General features: G+C 38.2%; 1 protein-coding gene and 2 non-coding genes across 3 annotated transcripts in view; all 3 read left to right on the top strand.

Moving 5' to 3' along the window:
* The window catches only part of SF3B3 (splicing factor 3b subunit 3), a 38,566-nt gene that overhangs the window by 4,142 nt on the left and 14,118 nt on the right, over positions 1 to 20,306 (top strand). The window contains exons 3-14 of the mRNA XM_065924978.1: positions 570 to 896; positions 1,777 to 1,949; positions 2,368 to 2,509; positions 4,905 to 5,017; positions 6,408 to 6,545; positions 7,323 to 7,426; positions 10,170 to 10,335; positions 10,847 to 10,942; positions 13,215 to 13,287; positions 18,309 to 18,460; positions 18,766 to 18,921; positions 19,909 to 20,064. Of these exons, the coding sequence (XP_065781050.1) occupies positions 570 to 896; positions 1,777 to 1,949; positions 2,368 to 2,509; positions 4,905 to 5,017; positions 6,408 to 6,545; positions 7,323 to 7,426; positions 10,170 to 10,335; positions 10,847 to 10,942; positions 13,215 to 13,287; positions 18,309 to 18,460; positions 18,766 to 18,921; positions 19,909 to 20,064 (1,796 nt within the window). The remainder of the gene's footprint in view (positions 1 to 569; positions 897 to 1,776; positions 1,950 to 2,367; positions 2,510 to 4,904; positions 5,018 to 6,407; positions 6,546 to 7,322; positions 7,427 to 10,169; positions 10,336 to 10,846; positions 10,943 to 13,214; positions 13,288 to 18,308; positions 18,461 to 18,765; positions 18,922 to 19,908; positions 20,065 to 20,306) is intronic.
* On the top strand, positions 1,177 to 1,254 carry LOC136162339 (small nucleolar RNA SNORD111). The gene has a single exon (XR_010662139.1). It is a non-coding gene; the product is annotated as a small nucleolar RNA SNORD111 (small nucleolar RNA).
* On the top strand, positions 6,087 to 6,174 carry LOC136162338 (small nucleolar RNA SNORD111). Its single transcript, XR_010662138.1, has one exon. It is a non-coding gene; the product is annotated as a small nucleolar RNA SNORD111 (small nucleolar RNA).

The raw sequence follows: 20,306 nt of genomic DNA, 5'->3' as shown, positions 1-20,306 counted from the left end.
GTGATGACAACTCATCAGGGTGGAGATGAGTTGCAGGGAGAGATGGGTCCAAGTTGGCTTTTTATGCATTTGCAGGCGTTGATTGCAATTTTGAAAACAAGTGAGCTTTTTAGAAATTAATAGCATATATTAGACAGCAACTTTGAAAGTTCTATGGGACACTACATCTAACTGCACAAAAAGTTAATATGAATTCTTAGAACAATAGCATTAAAAATGGACTAGAAAGAGCCTTTAGTAGTTTTTAATTTTACAAAGCTAAATGTTACATGTTAGTATCATTTGTAGACAACTCCCAGTTACGCTTATTGATGGCAAATCTTAGAAAAATTAGAAGAAGTTTTTAAAAACGCTTGAGTGATCATTTATGAAAAGCTTTTCTTTGATACAACTTTGTTAAATGTTTTAAATTTTAGGAAAAGAATCTTTTAAAGTAGAATAAATTAATTTAAAATATTAAGCCTCCAACTCATTTCATTGTATTTATGTGTAGTAGCATTTTGATTCATGAAGGTTACTTTTTGGACTAGTTTTTATTGTTCATGATCTTTATTTTGTGTGTTTTTTAGGAACAAAACAACAGGAAATTGTTGTTTCCCGAGGAAAGATCTTGGAACTTCTTCGCCCTGATCCCAACACTGGCAAAGTACACACTCTACTAACTGTGGAAGTATTTGGTGTCATCCGGTCGCTCATGGCTTTTAGGTTGACGGGTGGCACGAAAGACTACATTGTGGTTGGCAGTGACTCAGGTCGAATTGTTATCCTGGAATACCAGCCATCTAAGAATATGTTTGAGAAGATTCACCAAGAAACCTTTGGCAAGAGTGGATGCCGCCGCATTGTTCCCGGCCAGTTCTTAGCTGTGGATCCCAAAGGGCGAGCTGTTATGATTAGTGAGTGACTTACTCTCTTGGCTTTTTGATTCTTAAAGAAGCTCAGTTCAGAATAGCAATGCTGTGATCTTGGTAGCATACCAAGAAATCACTCACCTGGATAAAATTTGTATCATTTTGGGTGTTTAAAGTTGCTTTCCCTTTTAAAACAATGGGGAAAGTTGTAACACACCTTTTCTACTTATCTAGTTGGAAATGGGTCTTTTTTGGTTTCTTTAACTGTAGCAAAAAGACCACACTGAAAGTTTTAACATTAGACAAAGAGTATGGTTGCTTTCATCAGCCTGAAGTGATGATTTTTATTCATGTCTCTTCTCTGATAAATCTCTTGAAGAAAACTGCATATCTGATCAGGCTTCCAGAGGGCAACCTTCTGTGACCAGTCACAAGATCATTAGATCTAATTCAGAGAACAAAGGTGGCAATTTATGAATTTTTGCTTAGTTTGTCATAAAAATTTTTGAAAAGTTAGTGGGATATTAAGATTCCTATTATGGGGACTTCCCCGGTAGTCCAGTGGCTAAGACTCCGAGCCCCCAGTGCAGACTTGGGTTCAATCCCTGGTCAGGGAAGTAGATCCCACATGTCACAACTAAGAGTTCACATGCCACAACTAAAGAGGGCCCTCTTACTGCAGTGGAGATCTTGAATATTGTAACTAAGACTCAGCAGTGCTAAATTTTTTTAAAAAATCCCTATTAGAATGAGAAGGGTAAAATTTTGCTCCTGTCTATTTTAGTGTTAGCAAAATCTAAAGTTAATGCATTTGTAGAGGTTAGCAGTGGCTATCATTTAGAAAATAATTGTGATGTAAATTTAGCTGTTCTGGAGCCTCTGTTTTCATTATCTGGAGTTTTTTTATTTTTGTCTCCATCCACAGGTGCCATTGAGAAACAGAAATTGGTGTACATCTTGAACAGAGATGCTGCAGCTCGACTTACCATTTCATCTCCACTGGAGGCTCACAAAGCAAACACTTTAGTGTATCACGTAGTTGGAGTAGATGTGGGATTTGAAAATCCAATGTTTGCTTGTCTGGAAATGGATTATGAGGTATATGTTACTTGTTCACAATTTTTTTTTATTATTATTATATTCCAAATGCCTTTCTGAAATACTTTGGAATGTTTCAGAGTTTACCTGACTACATGATAGCACTTTTGCTCTGATTTGAACAGTCTCCCTGAGTAAACAGGGTATTTAGTGTGAATTTTGGCAAAGCATTTGGCATCTGTGGACCTCTGTTTCCTGGTTTGTGAAATGGAAGAATCTTGATGTCCTTTTCAGCTTTGTTTATTCATTTTTTAAATAATTTTTACTGGAGTATAGTTGATGTACAATGTTGTATTAGTCTCAGGTGTACAGCAAAGTGAATCAGTTATGCATACACATATATCCTCTCTTTTTTACTTTCCAGCTTTGAAAGTTTGATTTTATGGTACTGACTAGTCTTTGTGCCACTGTTACCTAGGAAGCAGACAATGATCCAACTGGGGAAGCAGCAGCTAATACCCAGCAGACGCTTACTTTCTATGAATTAGACCTTGGTTTAAATCATGTAGTCCGAAAATACAGTGAGCCTTTGGAGGAACATGGAAACTTCCTAATTACAGGTACTTTTTTCTTAGATCTGCTTTGTACCATTTTGCTTGGTCCATTTTATGCCTAAACTTAAGAGTGTTTACTTAATAGAATTTGGAAACTGTAATCAGGTTTCATAGTAAACCTGGGTGCCTTGTCTGTGTTTTGGGGAGCTTAGAAATTCATGTGGTGGTTAACTCTTACTCTAATGGGGCAGAGAAGAAAAGAACAGTCAGCTTGGAGTATTAAATTCTGTTGGTTGCTCTGGTGTTTTGATTGTAGTCAATCTTTCACTCTCATTACAAAAATTAAAATCTGGCTCTTTGAAAAGACATGTTATAGATGAAACAAGATAAAACGATCCATCAGTTTGAAAGCCTAGATGAAATAGAAATATTTTTGAAAACTGTCACCAAAATTGATCCAAGATGAAATTAAGAACCTGAATAGACTAGCATTTGTTTAAAAAATTGGGGCAATAATCAAAAGTTTATTTTCCTCAGAAGATTTAAGGTTCAGAGTTTTTAGGGACCTTAAATTTCTTGAGAGATTAGAAGAAGAATAAAAACTGTTGTACCACTTTAAGAGCTTAATATAACCAGTACCAAAACTGGGGAAGGACAGTAATAAGAAAAATTTGCAGCCTAGTTATCCTTTGATGGTAGATCCAAAAATCTTAAATTTTAGCAAATCGGATTCAACAGTGTTTTATGTGCATCATAGCAAAGTAAGATTTTTGTAGGAGCTCAAAGAGGTCCACCATGAAGAATCAATATTAGTTTGAGTCAATAATAATTCTTTTAATGAAAGACTAAAAGACAACTGTATTTGTGGTTACTCAATTGTATCAAGCTCATGTAAGATGGTGATCCAGTCCTTTCTGTTTTGAGTCATTTGCATTTAATGTCTAAAATGAAGTATGTCTGTTGTTGGGTAGGATTTTAGAGAAGAAAAATATAAAGCAGCACTTGTCTTTGAGTGTTAAATGTTAGGAAGAGACTATATATTAAACAGAAGCATTTTTAAAAATAGATTATATTTAATTACTTGTTATAGTGTATTGTGATGCTTCTCATTTACAAGGGTTTCATTCATTAACCAAATGTTTACTGAACCTCTATGATCAATATGTGCAAAGTCAATCTGCTTGCCCCTGGGACTGTGTGGTGAAAAATTTGTTGTGGTGTCTCCTTTTATACAAGATTGAGTATAATGGTGAATACATATTAGTAACACAAAAATTACTAGAGTGTGCCACATGCCATGACAGCATGGAGGAGGGGTTCCTAACCAGGAGAAGGAAGGGAATACATTAGAGAAAGCTTAGAGCAGAAGCTCTAATACATTAGAGCAGAAGTGCTCAGCTGAGCACTAAGGAATAGTTAGGAGTTAGGTGCAGTGGGGGTAGAGGAGGAGTTTCTGTTATGGACAGAGGAAACAGAATGCACAAAAGCCCAAATACAGGAAGCAAACATGGTTCGTTGAAAACTGAAAGCTCATTGTGGTTGAATCATTGGGGGTAAAGAGCTGGGGTGGAGGAAGCAGAAGAAGAATGACCTGTTAAAGGTGAATGTTTTGGACAGATTACTTGATTACATTTTGGTCACAGAATGGAAGATAGTAAGGTCAGGAAGCATTTCCATTAAACCAAAAGAGATTTGCAGCATGAGGACTGCTGAAGAGGTAGAACCAATGTGGGAGAGGAGAGAATTGAAGCATGGCATTCTTTTTTCTGGTTTGGTCTGTTGGTTGATGGCAGTGTTCTCTATGGAGAAGGCAATGGCACCCCACTCCAGTACTCTTGCCTGGAAAATCCCATGGACAGAGGAGCCTGGTAGGCTGCGGTCCATGGGGTCGCTAAGAGTCAGACACGACTGAGCAACTTCACTTTCACTTTTCACTTTCATGCGTTGGAGAAGGAAGTGGCAACCCACTCCAGTGTGCTTGCCTGGAGAATCCCAGGGGCGGGGGACCCTGGTGGGCTGCCATCTATGGGGTCGCACAGAGTCAGACACGACTGAAGTGACTTAGCAGCAGCAGCAGCAGTGTTCTCTGAGGTCGAGAACCCAGGAGATGGTTTGTTAAGGACCTTGGCAGTGGTTTATGAATGGATTCATTTTTAACCTGCTATGGAATTTCCATGTAACAGTGTCCAGTAGGCAGTTGAATTATAGGTCTGAAGCTGAGAACAGAGTTCTGGGCTTGGAGCTAAACTTTTAGATGCCTTATTAGATATCTGGACAGGTTGAGATCACCCAAATGGTGCTCCATCCTTGTCTAGTGTAACTCTCAGGGAAAAGAAACACATTGAATGTTTATCACCTTCAGGCATACTGTACCTTTAAGTTGTGCTGAAGGAGAGAAGGAATTAAAGATAAAATTCGTGGTTATGTCAAATCATTGCTGTTTTTTGTTTTCTCTTGATAGTTCCAGGGGGATCAGATGGTCCAAGCGGAGTGCTTATCTGCTCTGAAAACTACATTACCTATAAGAACTTTGGTGACCAACCGGATATCCGCTGTCCAATCCCCAGGAGACGGGTAAGGTCTTTGTTTACCATAAGAGAAGATATATTTATGTTGTGAAATGAACTTAATTTTTGTTAAGTGTTTTTAATGAAGACAGTAAAGTATTTTAGCACAACAAAACAAAATCTGAGAAAGAAAATTGAAAATCAACACAATTCTGTGTTGTACACCTGAAACTAGCATGATATTGTAAGTCACTTGTACTTCAGTGTTTAAAAAAGCATATAGTTTTCATTCTTGACGAACCTATGAACATTATCAATTTGAAATTCCTGAAAGTTTCTAGTTTGAAGAATCCAGGTGTATTCATTGGAGGTAAATTGTCTTTCATCCTCCCCTACCCCACCCCACTTAGAAGGAGCAACCAGTGAATTCCTGTATACCTTTCACTTAGATTCACTCATTAGTACTGCTTTGCTACATTGGCCTTTTCTTTCTTTTGTATCTGTTTTTTTGGGAAGACCGTTTGAAGGTAAGTTGTAGGGATCATGACACTTTATGACTGTTCCTTGTATTACCCCATTTTATTTAAGAGATTTGGGTATCTGTGGATTTGGGTATCTGGGGCCTCCTCAAACCAATCCCTTGCAGATGTTGAGGGATGATTGTAATGAAGTTCTGTGTACCCAGCTTCAGTTATCAGCAGCACATGGGTAATCTTCATTGATCTCTGCTTCCTCAAACTCTTCACCCCAACTTACTTATCTTTTTAATATTAATTTATAGATCCTGGGGTTAAGTCTTTTTAAGACTTGGTTTGTCTAGTACATTGATTCCATCAATTTTAGAAATCTGGTAAGATTAGCAAGTTAAATTTTTGAAGTGGTATTAAGTAATTAAATTTAGTTGATCAGAAATTTATTAAGCACCTGACTGGCAGGTGCTGTACTTGACTTTGGGACTACAAAGAAGTATAAAACATGTTTTGCCCTTGAGAGAAATACAAAATGTTGGAAACATTAAAAAAAAAACACAAAATCCAGCTGAGGGGGATGCCTTTTGGGATTCAGGCAAGTTGATACAGAAGAGGGATGATGATGGTGGTTTGGATAGTACTGTGAACATGTAAGAGTCTTATTCACAGCCTAAAATGATGATTCTTTAAATTTCATATCTCTTTGACATTTTTCTCTGGAGATAGTTTTTGCCTTATTAATCTGATCAGGCTGTAGAGTGGAATTGTGGCTTTATTTATTTTTTTTTTTAACCTAAGCTTTATTATGTATTTATGGTAGACAAAAATTTCTTGGCTGGTAAGCTGCTCTGGGTCACAGCTTGCATGGAGAGACTTCAGGTGCCTCTAGGCGTTTGGTGGCCTGTTTGATCTTTCTTGGTAAAGTGCTGAATTCAGGAAAAGAAATCCTAATTTCTAAGATGTTGATTGTGTATTTGACTTTGCTAGAATGACCTGGATGACCCTGAAAGAGGAATGATTTTTGTCTGCTCTGCCACCCATAAGACCAAATCGATGTTCTTCTTTTTGGCTCAAACTGAGCAGGGAGATATCTTTAAGATCACTTTGGAGACAGATGAAGATATGGTAAGTAGACCATGGAGAAGGGGGGAAAAATGAAGAAGTATGTTAGTTCTTATTAGTCTAGTTTGATAAAACTTGCTACGATTTCATCCTAATTTTAGTTAAATAACTGTATTTTGAAAAATGATGGTTATTTAAGATTTACAGAGTGGTGTTAATAAGCCATTTGTTCAAATACTCTGAGATAGAAAGGATAGTTAAAATTTTAAAAAACGGGAGCAGAATGCCTTAAAAATATTGCTTAAGGTGTTAAAGCTTTTAAAGTTTGGAATTGGAATATGAATGTAAATTTTCTCCCTCTGGTTAACAGATTTTTGGTCTGATTACATATAATGTGAGAATGGGTAATGCCACATCTAGTGAATGACAAGAGAAAGCCCTCTATGTCACCTGAAAACGCAATATACGAGATTAGTCACTTTTATCCCATGGAGGAGCACTGAGCAATTTCTTAGATACTTGTTTAGCTCAAGAGTTGGCAAGTTTTTTGTTTTTGTTTTTTCTTTTTAAAGCCAGGTAGTGAACATTTTCAACTTTTGTTGTGGGCCGTGTGGTCCCTTTTTCCGCTACTTAGCTCTGCCCTTCGGGCACAAAAGCAGCCATCGGGAGTATATGAACTGCATTGGCTAGCCTGCAGACTGCAGTTTGCTGACTCCTGGTGTGGATGTGAAGGACAGGAATTTTTCTGCCACTTTATTACATTGTCTTATTATACTGGGCTGTCTTCCATGGTGTGACTTCATTTACCTGCACACTAGAATCTTTCTCTTTCCATTCTAGGTTACTGAGATCCGACTCAAATATTTTGATACTGTGCCTGTTGCTGCTGCCATGTGTGTGCTTAAAACAGGTTTCCTTTTCGTAGCATCAGAATTTGGAAACCAGTGAGTAATCCTTTTATTACCCCATTTCACCCTGGTTACTATAAAAGTTGACGGAAGAGAGGTGGTTTCAAGGCCTTGTAGCTTTTCCTGAGAATATTTTAGATCCTTCAGAACAGAAGTTTTGCCTTCTTCCTTTTTATGTTCTTTCTCTTGATGACTTCCTCTATTTTCGTGGTTTGAATCAATATCTGTGGATAGCTGCAAAAAGTAGTTTTAGAAGTAATCTCTCCTGAGCTTTTTGTTGGACATTTCATTGAATAAATACTTGCTGAACTATTTAGTATTAAATAGATGTTCCATAGACACGTCACTTGTACAAATCTGAAGTTGAAACTCATTAGTACCTATAGCAGCTTCCCAGCCATGTCACCAGTCTTTCCAACCTCACTATTTCATTTTTTTTTTTTAACATTCTTTTCCATTATGGTTTATTTTAGGATGTTGGGTTTTGTTCTCTGTGCTATCCAGCATGACCGCTGTTGTTTACATAAAAGCTTACATCCACTCATCCCAACCTCCTACCTCATCCCTCCCCAGCCCACTCCACCTAGGCAACCCCAGTCTGTTCTCTGTTTTTCTGTTTCATTGTGTCATATTTTTAGATTCCACGTAGAAATGATACCATATGGTATTTGTCTTTTTCCTTTTGACTTAGTATGATGTTCTCAAGTTGCATCCATGTTGCTGCAAATGGCTTATTTTGTTCTTTTTTATGGCTGAGTAGTATTCTGTTGTGTGTATTTATATACACCACATCTTTATGTGTTCATCTAATGATGGACGTCCAGGCAGTTTCCATGACTTGGTTTTGCCGTCCTCACTATTTCTGTTAATGTCTTACGGGCCAATTCAGCAACTTGAGCGTCAAGTCTCGATTTTGCTATCTCTACAGCTTTCATTTAAAAGTCAAGTTGATTATTACTTTTGTATTCCTTTTTTGTGGTACTAGTCTGAATTCGTTCTGTAATTCCTTATTGCAGTTCATTGTCTGTCCTGTAAAGCTCAACCTTTATAGAGGGTCATCTTTTTAAGCAAACAAGACACAACCCTGATGAAATCGTTTCCTCATCCCTATGTTACAGTCTTTGATGGCTTTTCATAGACAAATGAATTAACTCTGAATTCTACTCTGGCCTTGAATTTAAAACCAGTATTGAAGACTCCAGATTGCTTATGAATTGAGATGCCATGGTCTTGCTTTCTAGTTCAGGTTTTGCCAGTGCATGCAGAACAGTTATCTAATGCTATTTCTGTGTAATGAAAATGAAAGTGTTGTCTAGAATTCTGTGATTCTATTCCAGTTTTGCCATTTCTACAGTTGTTCTCCCTTTCTTTATGTTCTTAACTCATCCTCATGGAGCTTATTCCAACTGTCTTTTTATTATTCCTTTTCCCAGTTTATACCTGTTTTGTCTCACTTTCTACAACTTAGCCTACTGTTATGAGTATTTTCACCCATTTCTAATTTTTTAGTTTTCTTAACAAGGAATTTCCATTGTAGAGAAGTTAGGAAAGTGCATGTAAACAAAAGTGAAAGTGAAGTCGCTCAGTCGTGTCCTGACTCTTTGGGACCCCATGGACTGTACCTGCCAGACTCCTCCATCCATGGGATTTTCCAAGCAAGATTACTGGAGTGGGTTGCCATTTCTCTCTCCAGAAGAGAGACATTTGTAAGCAAAAATGTCTCTTGTAATCCTTCTGCCCAAAGATACATGTTTTTGTGTGTAGCCTTCCTGTGTATATATATATTTAAATGTTTGTATAAAAATTATAGTGTATAGTGTTTTGTAAGTTATGTATTTTTATATAGTAGTGAATAATAATAAATATTTTTCTTTATTAATAGATTTTAAACATTCATTTTTTAGCACCCATTATCTTTTTCGGTGGCAAAATATGTATAAAATAAAATTTGTCATTTTAACATGTTCAATTTGGTGGCATTAATTAGCAGTGTTGTATAACCATTGCTACCATTTTCCAAACTTTTTTTTAATCACTCCAGACTGAACCCATGTGCCTATTAAGGAATAGCTCCTCATGGCCCTTTCCCTCAGCCCTGGTGACCTAAGTGCGGTTGGTCACACATTCACTCTTTCTGTCTGGCTCATTTTATATAGCATATTTTCAGAGTTCATGTGTCAGCTCTGTATTCTTTTTATCTATGAATAATAACCCACTGTATGTATGTACCACATATTATTTATCTATTAATGGACACTTGAGTTCTTTCCACCTTTTGGCTGTTAAGAATAATACCATATTGGATGCTGGTGTGCAAATATCTGTTTTAGTCTTTGTTTTAAATTCTTTTGGGTATGTATCCTGTTCTTAAAGATATAGAAAACCCTAGTCAATAAGCAGAGATCTCAAACTGTAGATACTGACTCAATATTAAACTGATTTATGAACATTATGTTGATGGCAAACATCTTCAGAAAAAGTACTTTTTAAATGCTTATTGGCTTTTTTTCTAACAGTTTTACAGAGATAAAATTGACATAGCACTGTATAAGTTTAAGGTGTGCGGCATAATGATTTGACTTATACATCATGAAATGGTTATCACAGTTCATGTCATTTGGTACATTAAAGAAATAGAAAAAAATTTTTTTTCTCATGATGAGAATTCTTAAGATTTACTCTCTTTGACAGCTTTCATGTATAACATATGGAAGTGTTAATTATATTTATAATATACATCAGACAAAATATTTTACCTGAAATCTTTGCTTCTTCCCAGTTACTTATATCAAATTGCACATCTTGGAGATGATGATGAAGAACCTGAGTTTTCATCTGCCATGCCTCTGGAAGAAGGTGACACATTCTTCTTTCAGCCAAGACCACTGAAAAACCTTGTGTTGGTTGATGAATTGGACAGCCTCTCTCCCATTTTGTTTTGCCAGGTGTGGATCTTTCCTGTCACTCCATAATGAGCAGTGCTAACCAACTGTGTTTGAATATGAATGAGTTTAAAGTTTTAATTTCAATTAACCTCATAGTCAAAGAGGTTCAGTAGCATGTCCGTGGACTTGCCAGAGATTGAAGGGTGAAGCAGCTGAAGGCAGTTGGGGAGTTAAAAAGCCTTACATAAATCCTTTGGCATAAAGTGGTTAAGACTCTGCATTTCTACTGCAGGGGGCACAAGTTCCATCCCTGGTTAGAGAACTAAGATCCCACGTGCTGTGTGACCAAAACAAGGAACTGATAAAAGCTTTGTTTGTTCTTAAAACTTGCTGCTTCAAACTGCTTGCTTTTTGGGACACTGGGTCTTTTTTTCACTCCATGTGCCCAGGGCCTGTAGTAATATTTAAGCCTAGTAAAAACTAAAAAAGTGGTTTGTCCCCCTGAGAATAATCTAATTTGTGTGTGGAAAAGTAGCACAAGTAGACATTTCCCCCGCTTTTCTTTATGCAGATAGCTGATCTGGCCAATGAAGACACTCCCCAGCTCTATGTGGCCTGTGGTAGGGGGCCGAGGTCATCTCTCAGAGTGTTAAGGCATGGACTTGAGGTAAGATTGGAATTTCTAGATCATATGCAGGGTTTGGAGGGAAGCGCTGGCAAAGCAGCCTAAGGCTTTATTCTGATGAGATCAAAGATGTATTCAGTGTTTATATGAAACAAAAATGTTTTCTTCTTCACCTGTTTCCATAAAGTTTACAGTTTAAATTTCCTAATCTTTAACATGTTAACACAATAGGCACTTAAAAAGTTTGGCAAATGGATATCAAAGGGGAAAAACAACTATTAGTTCCAGGTTCACATGCCACAATGTGTAGGTTGAAAAGTCTGCATGGTACATTTTATTGCATCTCATTTTAGTCTTGATCTTTCTGCATAGCTTTTAAATACTTACATTTTTAACTATGTTAAATACAATGTATATATATTTATATCTTACTAAGTTTATTTCTTATTACTGTGTGTTTTTAAGTCGTACAATTCTTAATGTTTTTGCAATATACCGCCACAGTGGATGGATCAGAATTTATTTAATGACTCCTTTATTGTTGGACTTTTTAGGTGAAATGGACACTCAAAATTATCTTCTCAAATCCCATATCCTCTTCTCATCATGGTTCTTGTGTTGATGCCTTTTAGCAAGCCCTGGGCTTGATTTTGTTAGGAATAAAATAAATCTTCCTATGGCAGTTACTTTTAGCAGTTGGGGTTGGCAAACTCCAGGCTGTTAAAAGGCCCACTACCTGTTTTTTGTAAATTTTTATTGGAACACAGGCAGGGTGACCTTTGTTTTGAATTTTGGCTCTACTTAATAGCTGTTACTAAGCTTTTGTTTCCTCTTCTGTAAAATGGGCTTAATAGCATCTGCCTTAAAGATTGCTGTATGAATTAAATGAGAATGCAAAAGAAGCACTTGGTCAAGTTCTTGCTTATAGTAACTGTTTAATAAATGTTAGCTATTAATATTGCCATCTCAGGGGATTTAAAAAGTTTTGACTGCCCAAATATTCATCAAGTCATCAAAATTTCAATGACTTGAATCTAATTTAGACCAATAGTTCTTGGTAAGGTACTTGCTGCTCTTTGGATCCCAATGATCATCTGGTGAAAGTAAGTACTCAAACACAAAAAAATGCATACATGCATTAACAAAACTTTGTGTACGGTGTTGGGAGATAAAGAACCTGATGAAGAATCATTGTTTTTGAGTCCTCTGTTGCCTCCTGATTTTTTCTAATTCTATTTAAAAAAATCTGTGTTATGCAAAAATATTTTTTATTAAATTGTTGGGCATTGCTTTGTTCCGGTGTATCTATTTGTTGAATCTTGTTCGACTAGATTATGGTCTCAGTTGAGCAGGATCACTGTCAGGTAGTGCAGCATATTGACATTTATGTTTTATTGATCGCAAAATTTTCCAAGACTGTCCTGTACCATGACCAGGTACTCCTGTTACCGTTACATCAATAAACCAACAAAAGGATAAAATGCCTTTCATATATATTCTTGAGTTCTTCCTGTAAAATGTAGTTCCACTGTTCAGTTGTACAAAATGATAGGCTGCCTTTTTATCTCTGGATCGTTTAAAAATATTTAATAAAGTTTTTATCTTAGATGGTCTTAGATTTGAAAAATTGGAAGGATATTATAGACAATTAATGTTTAGCCCACATCTTGTTTTCTCCTCTAGATCATTTTGAGTTTATCTTACATTTTTTATTTATTCTCATTTGAGAGTCTATACGACATTCAGAGGATTCTTGACTCTGACATTAAAGGGCATAAAAATCTAGTAGGAAGGACAAAACAGTTCCTCAGATTACTTTTAGATAAGTGTCCTAAGAGGTGATGGTTGTGATTCATATGAGAATTTATAGGAGGAAGAGATGACTGCCAGCCCAGAAAATAAGGGAAGATTTTTTCTAAAGGATGTGGCATTTGAATTGTTATGTGAAGAGATGTGGAATTTCGCCTTAAGGGAGCAAAGGAAAGGATGCTAATTGAGATGAACTCTTTCATTCCCACATGCTTGCTTTTTGTGGAGGATGCAGGCATGTTACACTCAAAAGGAAGCATTTGGCCTTGGCTGCGGCAGCTGTCCTAGATGTTCCATCACTTCTTGCTGAAGTCAGTTTTGACAATTGACAGTACTTCTAGCCTTTTGGTTCTTAATGTTCTGTTTGACTAGTTGGTTCCAGTGTTTAATCCAGTGTACATTGTGAGCACTGCTATATTATAGGAACTGTATTATCTAGTGTGATTGTAAGCAAGGAGCCGAGTTTCACACTCACTGGGTCTGTGGTTTGTCTCCTTCCTGTCAGGTATCAGAAATGGCTGTCTCAGAGCTACCCGGTAACCCCAATGCTGTCTGGACAGTGCGTCGGCACATTGAAGGTAAGCAGCCCTTTCGCAGAGGTCTGAATGAGGGTCCAGGTGCCACTGACAGTAGAAGCTTAAGAGGCTGCATTCATAATACTTCTATGTCACTTCATATACTAGAAACTTTTTGACTCAACACTGTTTTTGAGGCTCCAAATCAAGATGCTTTCACTTACTACATTTTGTACACAAGGGTAAGAGGCACACAGGGTGGCTGTTCATACTCAGTACATAGACACTTCAGTATCATAGATAGAGCTATCGTATATCGGTTGTTTAACTATCTTCATCATTAAGGTACTCTTTCTATATGTTAGAGGTATGATGTAAGGAAAAGTTTTGGCTTCTTCTATGATGTTTTCTCCTGTTGTGTTGAAATCACAGTGAAATTGAAGGTATTCTGGATGTTAAGAGGTTTGTTGCTGTTCTGTTCAATAGGTACAGTAGTTGTTTTTAAGGGAAGTGGAGGTTGATTGAAGCAGAATTTTAGGGTGAGTGGAAAAGGAATGGAAGAAAGAGGAAGTCTGAGCTCCTGAATAAAAATGGTCACCTCATCCTAAAAATTTGAAAGTTATGTGAAAATGCATATTAATGCAATAGCAGAAAACTCTTGTGACAACTGAATTTCAGTCCCTTAGAAATAAAACTCAGTTCTCATTTTCCCTTTGATTCTTTGGGGTTGTAGGTCATTTCTATTCCTAGACCTCATTTTCCTCTTGTTCCCTCAGGGATGTGAAACTGGCCAGAATACAAAGCTTTTTCAAGAAAACAGCTGGAAATCTTCCTGCTTTTTAGATGTTTTGGTTGTGTGGAACAAGTTTAAGGGACCTGGGAAATGTGTAGGAGGGAAATCTCTTTCTATTAATAGAATACACAGTGAATTTTATCTTCATGTGGGCATTGGAATCCTATCTGAGTAGAGAGAAATAAGTGAGTAGGAAATCAGTAGGTTCATTTTAGCTGAGAAGGTATTTATTGGATGATTGGTTTTGAAAGATTTCCCCAGTTTTGTATTGTCTTCATAAAGTGGTCATAAACTGGTCAGTGTTGATGTTCACCTTTACCTTGGGGGCTGGTTGATATGAAGGCTCTAGACTGTGAACTAGAAAGAGCCTTTGTGATTAAACCTAGTGTGCTCCTTTTTTTTTGTTTGTTTTTTGTTTTGACTTATTAAACTTTTATTGTAAAATCGATTTAGATTTGCAGGAAAGTTACCCTTCATTTTTTTGCAGGAAACTTATCCCTCATTTTTTTTGGAGAAGGCTGAAAATCACAGATGTTGACTGTCTCAAGATAGAGCACATAGGTAATAGAGACTGAAAGCTTTGTCTCCCGAATCTCAACCCAGTGTTCATTTGACTAAGTGAGTCTGGGTCATGTTGGTTTACTAGGACAAGTTCAGTATTCTCATCCTGCTGCTTTGTAATTAAGATAGGATTCTATTCTCAGAGCATATGTCATCTAAAAAAGAAGTATACAAAACTGTTATGTGTTCTGGTATGATAAGGCACATTGTTGCCAGGAGGGGATAGAGGAGAGGGAAGAGGCATGTGTTTGAGAACCAGGAAAGGCTTTGGGGTGATGTTTGATAAGTTAGAGGTGAGCGCTTTATTGCCTGATGGAGCTTGTCACTAAAATGTTTCCTCCTCTAAATACTCACATCTAGGAAACTATTAAATCCTGATAAATTTTACTCTTTAGGAACTATAATTTGGGTTTTCACCCATAAAAGAGGTCAAGTTCTCAGTTCATTCTCTTTCCGGATTTCCTAAGTTACTATTCCACATGTGCACACATGCTGCAGTCTTCCAGGCAACTACTAACCTTGGCTGGTACTTGGTGATGCACACTACCAATACCAAGCCTTTTTTTCTCTTCCACAGGTGGCTGGTGGAGGTGCTGATCACCACAGGTGTGTACCTACTGCTAGGGCCTACCGTGGGGTCTCAGAGTTTGCCCAGGGAGAGGGAGTTGCACAAAGTATTGAGGCTGCCCTGATAGCATCTCTCAGAGGGTAACTTAGCAGTTTGCTGTCCGTGTGCACTGTATAGTGCACACCCATCTGCCAGTGTGTTGAGTAGTCAGAGGCAGGGGTCACTTTCTCCTACAGAGTGTAGAACCTAGGATTGATTTGCTTCCCATTAAGCCGAAAGGACCTGTAGCTAGAAGATCTTAACTTCATACTCTCCCTTGATGTTTTTATATGTTCCATGTGTAACTGAAAGGTTGGGCCCTGGAGCAAGCCCCTGCTTTTTTCTTTTGAGTCTAGTGAGGCCTGTGCTGAGGCAAGACAAACACTTGAGTAGTCTGAATATGGAGTGAGAATGAGATATTGAACGCCTCGGTCATCTTGGTGATCACTCACTTCCTCTTGGAGTGGGCTCTGCTGAGCCTGAGGTACTAGGACAAGAGAAAGAAGGGCTCATCCCCTCTTCTGTGGGCTGCTTCCGCAGTGCTCAGACAGAAGTCTCACTTACCTGAGACAGATGTGGTCTCATATGCTAATAGATTCTTCAGTGACATAGGAACTAATGGTATTTTATATGAAACTTGAAGCCTCTGGAAGAAGGCAACATAGACTTGATAGTTCATTAGCATTTGCCTTGACTGAATCTTTATTTTGTTCCCTAGTCCAGCTTTTACCCTAAAGCCTGCCTAGGAGCCAGAGCTGCTGCCTGCTTTTGGTTTTCCTGGTCATAGAATGGGAAGGGTAGACGTCTCAATGCTTAGCATTCACAGGGGAGTGGACGTTTGCAGCTTTCAGACAGCAGCCATTGCCTACTGCTTGTTGAACTGCCCGGCAAACATAGGACCCAGACCACCAAGCTTGGTTTAATTTTTACACCTCAGCTGTCTGGGGCCTTGAGTTGGGGGGAGGATAAGGACGCAGGCTGCTGCTTTTCCTCACTCCCCTCAGTCTCCACATGTAGGTTAAAAACGCGTGGTTTCTTTTCTGGAGACCCTCCTCTCTTGACTGAAGGAAGAAGCTGAAATCCTGGCCAGTTTTAGCCCTTTATTGTTTGGCTTTAATTTGCCCTGGCATAGCTTTTGAGATACAAGGTTTCAGTGTTGAGAACGTGGGAAAGTACACTATTTATATAATGTTAAAATTAAGCAATTCCTGTTAACTTTTACACCAGAGATTTCCAGTTTAAAAATAGAGCTGGAGTAAAGCTTTCAAGTTTGGTGTTGCTTAAAGACTGATGGTGGTTTTATTGTAAGCTGTTAGGACATCCACTTCAGGGATGGACATCTCTGTACTCAATTTTTTTTTTTTTTTTTTTTTGTGCTCAATATTTTAAGATGATGAACAGTACAGTTTTACAGAGCAGTCTTCTTATAAGGCGTTCCCCAGGCATGTGAAATCATCTGAAACCAGTTATTTGCTTGTCCAGCATTACTTCAGATGATTTGGAAATTGAACGTTCCTCTGGATCCCTGATGTAACCATTAAGATTATACCCATTGGAAACATCTTTCGATTTTTGCCTTTCAGCCACTCATTCAGTGCTCACATGTTATTAATTGAAGCAAAAGTTTTTCAGGACAGTACTTAAACCTTAATAAATTATAAATTATATTTCTATATGTTTATCTTTTAAAATGCTGATTGCCATCTACTAGATTGATTTTACATCCTCCTAATTCAGAATGCTATTATAGGTTACACCAGTAATACTGGGTTGGTCGAAAATTTGTTCAGATTTCTCTCTAAGCTGTTACTGAAAAACTTGAATGAATTTTTTTGGCCAACCTAATTCATTTTCATGTGGTCCCTTTTCTGTAAAGAACACTAATTCTGCTGAGCCTACTGAGTAATGTTAGTTAAGCTGAACACTTTTGGAGCAATCAGAATCCAAACTGTGTCCTTGATGTGAGTGGGATGGATCAGGCCTATGATGTTGGACTCAGACAAGGGCTCCAGCAAGCTTTCACTGCTTCTGCTAAGAGTGAGGTAGCCACTCCAGTCTATTACCTCGTCTACTTGGCATTCTGGCCCTCGCTTGCCAGATTTCTGTGTGAAGGGGGCAGGAAGAGGGAAATTGAACAGAAAATTAAAATGTAGGAAAATCACAATTCATCTTTTAAAAAAATGAATGTACATTTATTGAGCATTTATCAAGCTTTATGCCAAACATTGTTCTAAATATGGGAGACACACACAGAAATTGTTCTATGTTGTGGGGTGGAATGTGTAGGAAATAGCTTTTAACTATGGGATGTACGTGAGAAACTTTTGGGGTTGCTTGTATGCCTCTGACATCTTTTCAAAACTTGTTGGTGTTTGTTTATCCAAATACATTTTATTAAATGGAAAGCAGATTCTAATTGGATTTCTTATGACCACTGAACCATTAGGATTTTTAAATATGAAAAGTTAAAGAGGTCAAGGGCTGACAATATAAGCTACCTCCCCCCACCACCACCCCTCTTCCTGGTTATACAGTGTTCTTACATCATTCCTTTTGGGACATCCTAGGATTCTTAGTTTCCAACTCCGTATCCTAGAATGACTTAGTCTCATGGAGGCCAAAATAGTCACTGTTTCATTCATTAGGTCTTATGTTCCTATGTAAGATTCTTTCAGAAAAAGGGGAAGACCTTTTTTGGTTATAGGGAGTATCTCTTAATGGATTGTGACTGGCACCTGAAAGAAGCTTTAGCTTCAATACATACTGAATTGAATACAAAGACATTTTGAATACAAAAATATTGTATTCAAAATTTCCTCTTACTTTTTTCTTGCATTTTTCTAGCAAAGTTCTCAGGAAAATATTATAGTTTTCCAAGGTACTAGATGTGGGCATGTGTACTCTATTAACTGTTTAGCCATTTAAGGAAGCAAAGTGTATCTGTAGGCTGTTATGACCATTATCTTTTGGATCATCCTACGCTGTTTGCCACATGAGTGTGATGGCTCCACATAGAAGAAGTGCCTTGGAAGGCTTCTGACGAGAATGCTTAGTGTGTTTCATTTGGCTTTATAGCTAATGAATTCTCAGCTAACCAGCTACTTTCTTCTCTTTCCTTTTCAGATGAGTTTGATGCCTACATCATTGTGTCTTTCGTGAATGCCACACTGGTGTTGTCCATCGGGGAGACTGTAGAAGAAGTGACTGACTCTGGGTTTCTGGGCACTACCCCTACCTTGTCCTGCTCCTTGTTAGGAGATGATGCCTTGGTGCAGGTGAGGATTCTCAGAGAGCTACTTACCTGCTTCCCTTACTTTGTCCTTTCTCTGACTTCATTGTGGTGTTGGTTGCTGGGTTCACATTAATGAGCTTTGAACTTCTTTGAAATTAATGCTGTGAAACATGAACTTTTTTGAAGTTAACTTTGCCTGGAACCCCTAAACTCTTTTTGTCATTGACCCACTGGTGCTTCAAATGCAATGCCTCTAGATCTGACAGATCCGATGGTATGAGGGTCATGCTTATAATCACTAATCACTAAATGGCTAAAGTTGGGATTTTTTTCTCTTACTGCCTCTAGGTGTATCCTGATGGGATTCGGCACATCCGAGCAGACAAGCGAGTCAATGAGTGGAAGACTCCTGGGAAGAAAACAATTGTGAAATGTGCGGTGAACCAGCGACAAGTGGTGATCGCCCTAACAGGAGGAGAGCTGGTCTATTTTGAAATGGATCCCGTATGTTATTTTACTGTTCACTGTGGGACTTAGTCTTGCCTGGAAAATCCCATGGACGGAGGAGCCTGGTAGGCTGCAGTCCATGGGGTCACTAAGAGTCGGACATGACTTACTGAGCGACTTCACTTTCATTTTTCACTTTCATGCATTGGAGAAGGAAATGGCAGTCAACTCCAGTATGCTTGCCTGGAGAATCCCAGGGACTGGGGAGCCTGGTGGGCTGCCATCTATGGGATCGCACAGAGTCGGACACGACTGAAGTGACTTAGCAGCAGCAGTGGGACTTAGTGTAGAGTTCAGAGTTGAAGATGGGAGCTGCAATCCAGGTGTCTAGATTATATATTCACAAGGAGAAATGAGGGAAAGTCCTTTACTGGAAGTTGGAGAGGATACATTTTCATGTCTTTAATTCTTAAACTGGAGTTATGAAATGCCGTCTTAGCAATGAAATGCTTTTTCTGACCTTCACACTTTTTTCCACCAGATATTTGCTATGTGTTTAATTTCTGCAATCTGATTTAGTTTCAGAAAATTTTGTTTTACTTTTACATATGGAAAGATAGCCATATTTAATTATACTCTCAAGAAATCTCTGGATGTGACCAACTTGTATAGTGTAACTGTATCTATGATTGAAATGTTTTGTCTCTAACTGCCATGTTTGAATTCTGTTTCACCCATGAGTCTTTTTATGAACAGATAAAACAGTGATATATTTTCATTTCCTGAGATCTAGGTTGGCTTAGGAAGTTTGTGATGCATTATACTTGTTAAAGGTCTCTTGATTATCTTGTCAGTAATTTTGCATGCCATTAGCCTGAAGATTTGTCTTGGAACCTCAAGTAGAGAAATTCTTGGTCACCAATTATAGTAAGAAGAGTGAGAGGAAGCAAAAAAGAACTTACTTAGCAAGCCCCCATTCTTCTCCAGGCTCAGGAGTTGGGGGTGGGGTGGCATGGTCTGTGACCCCTGTCTTCAATCCTGCAGTCAGGACAGCTGAACGAGTACACGGAGCGGAAGGAGATGTCAGCAGACGTGGTGTGCATGAGTCTGGCCAATGTGCCCCCTGGAGAGCAGCGGTCTCGCTTCCTGGCTGTGGGGCTGGTGGACAACACTGTCAGGATCATCTCCTTGGACCCCTCAGTGAGTGTCACCCTCACCTTCAAGGGTCTTCCACCTGGGCTGGGCCCTGAATCTATACTTCTGCTTCTGATTATTGTAGCAGCACACCTCAGGAATCTTCTGCAGTGCTTTAAAATGACTGATCTAAGACTACCAAATGTTTCTTTGGCTTAAGTCCTGATTCCCTTTTTTAGTTTAAACAAACAAAAACAAAATCCAAGACTATGTTTACAGAAAAGAGCCTTAGATGACTTTAAAGAGGT

This window comes from Muntiacus reevesi, chromosome 2 (genome assembly GCF_963930625.1).
Source record: "Muntiacus reevesi chromosome 2, mMunRee1.1, whole genome shotgun sequence".
Classification (NCBI taxonomy): Eukaryota; Metazoa; Chordata; class Mammalia; order Artiodactyla; family Cervidae; genus Muntiacus; species Muntiacus reevesi.
Note: the sequence above shows the minus strand (reverse complement) of the source record. Positions and strands in the feature narration are given on the sequence as shown.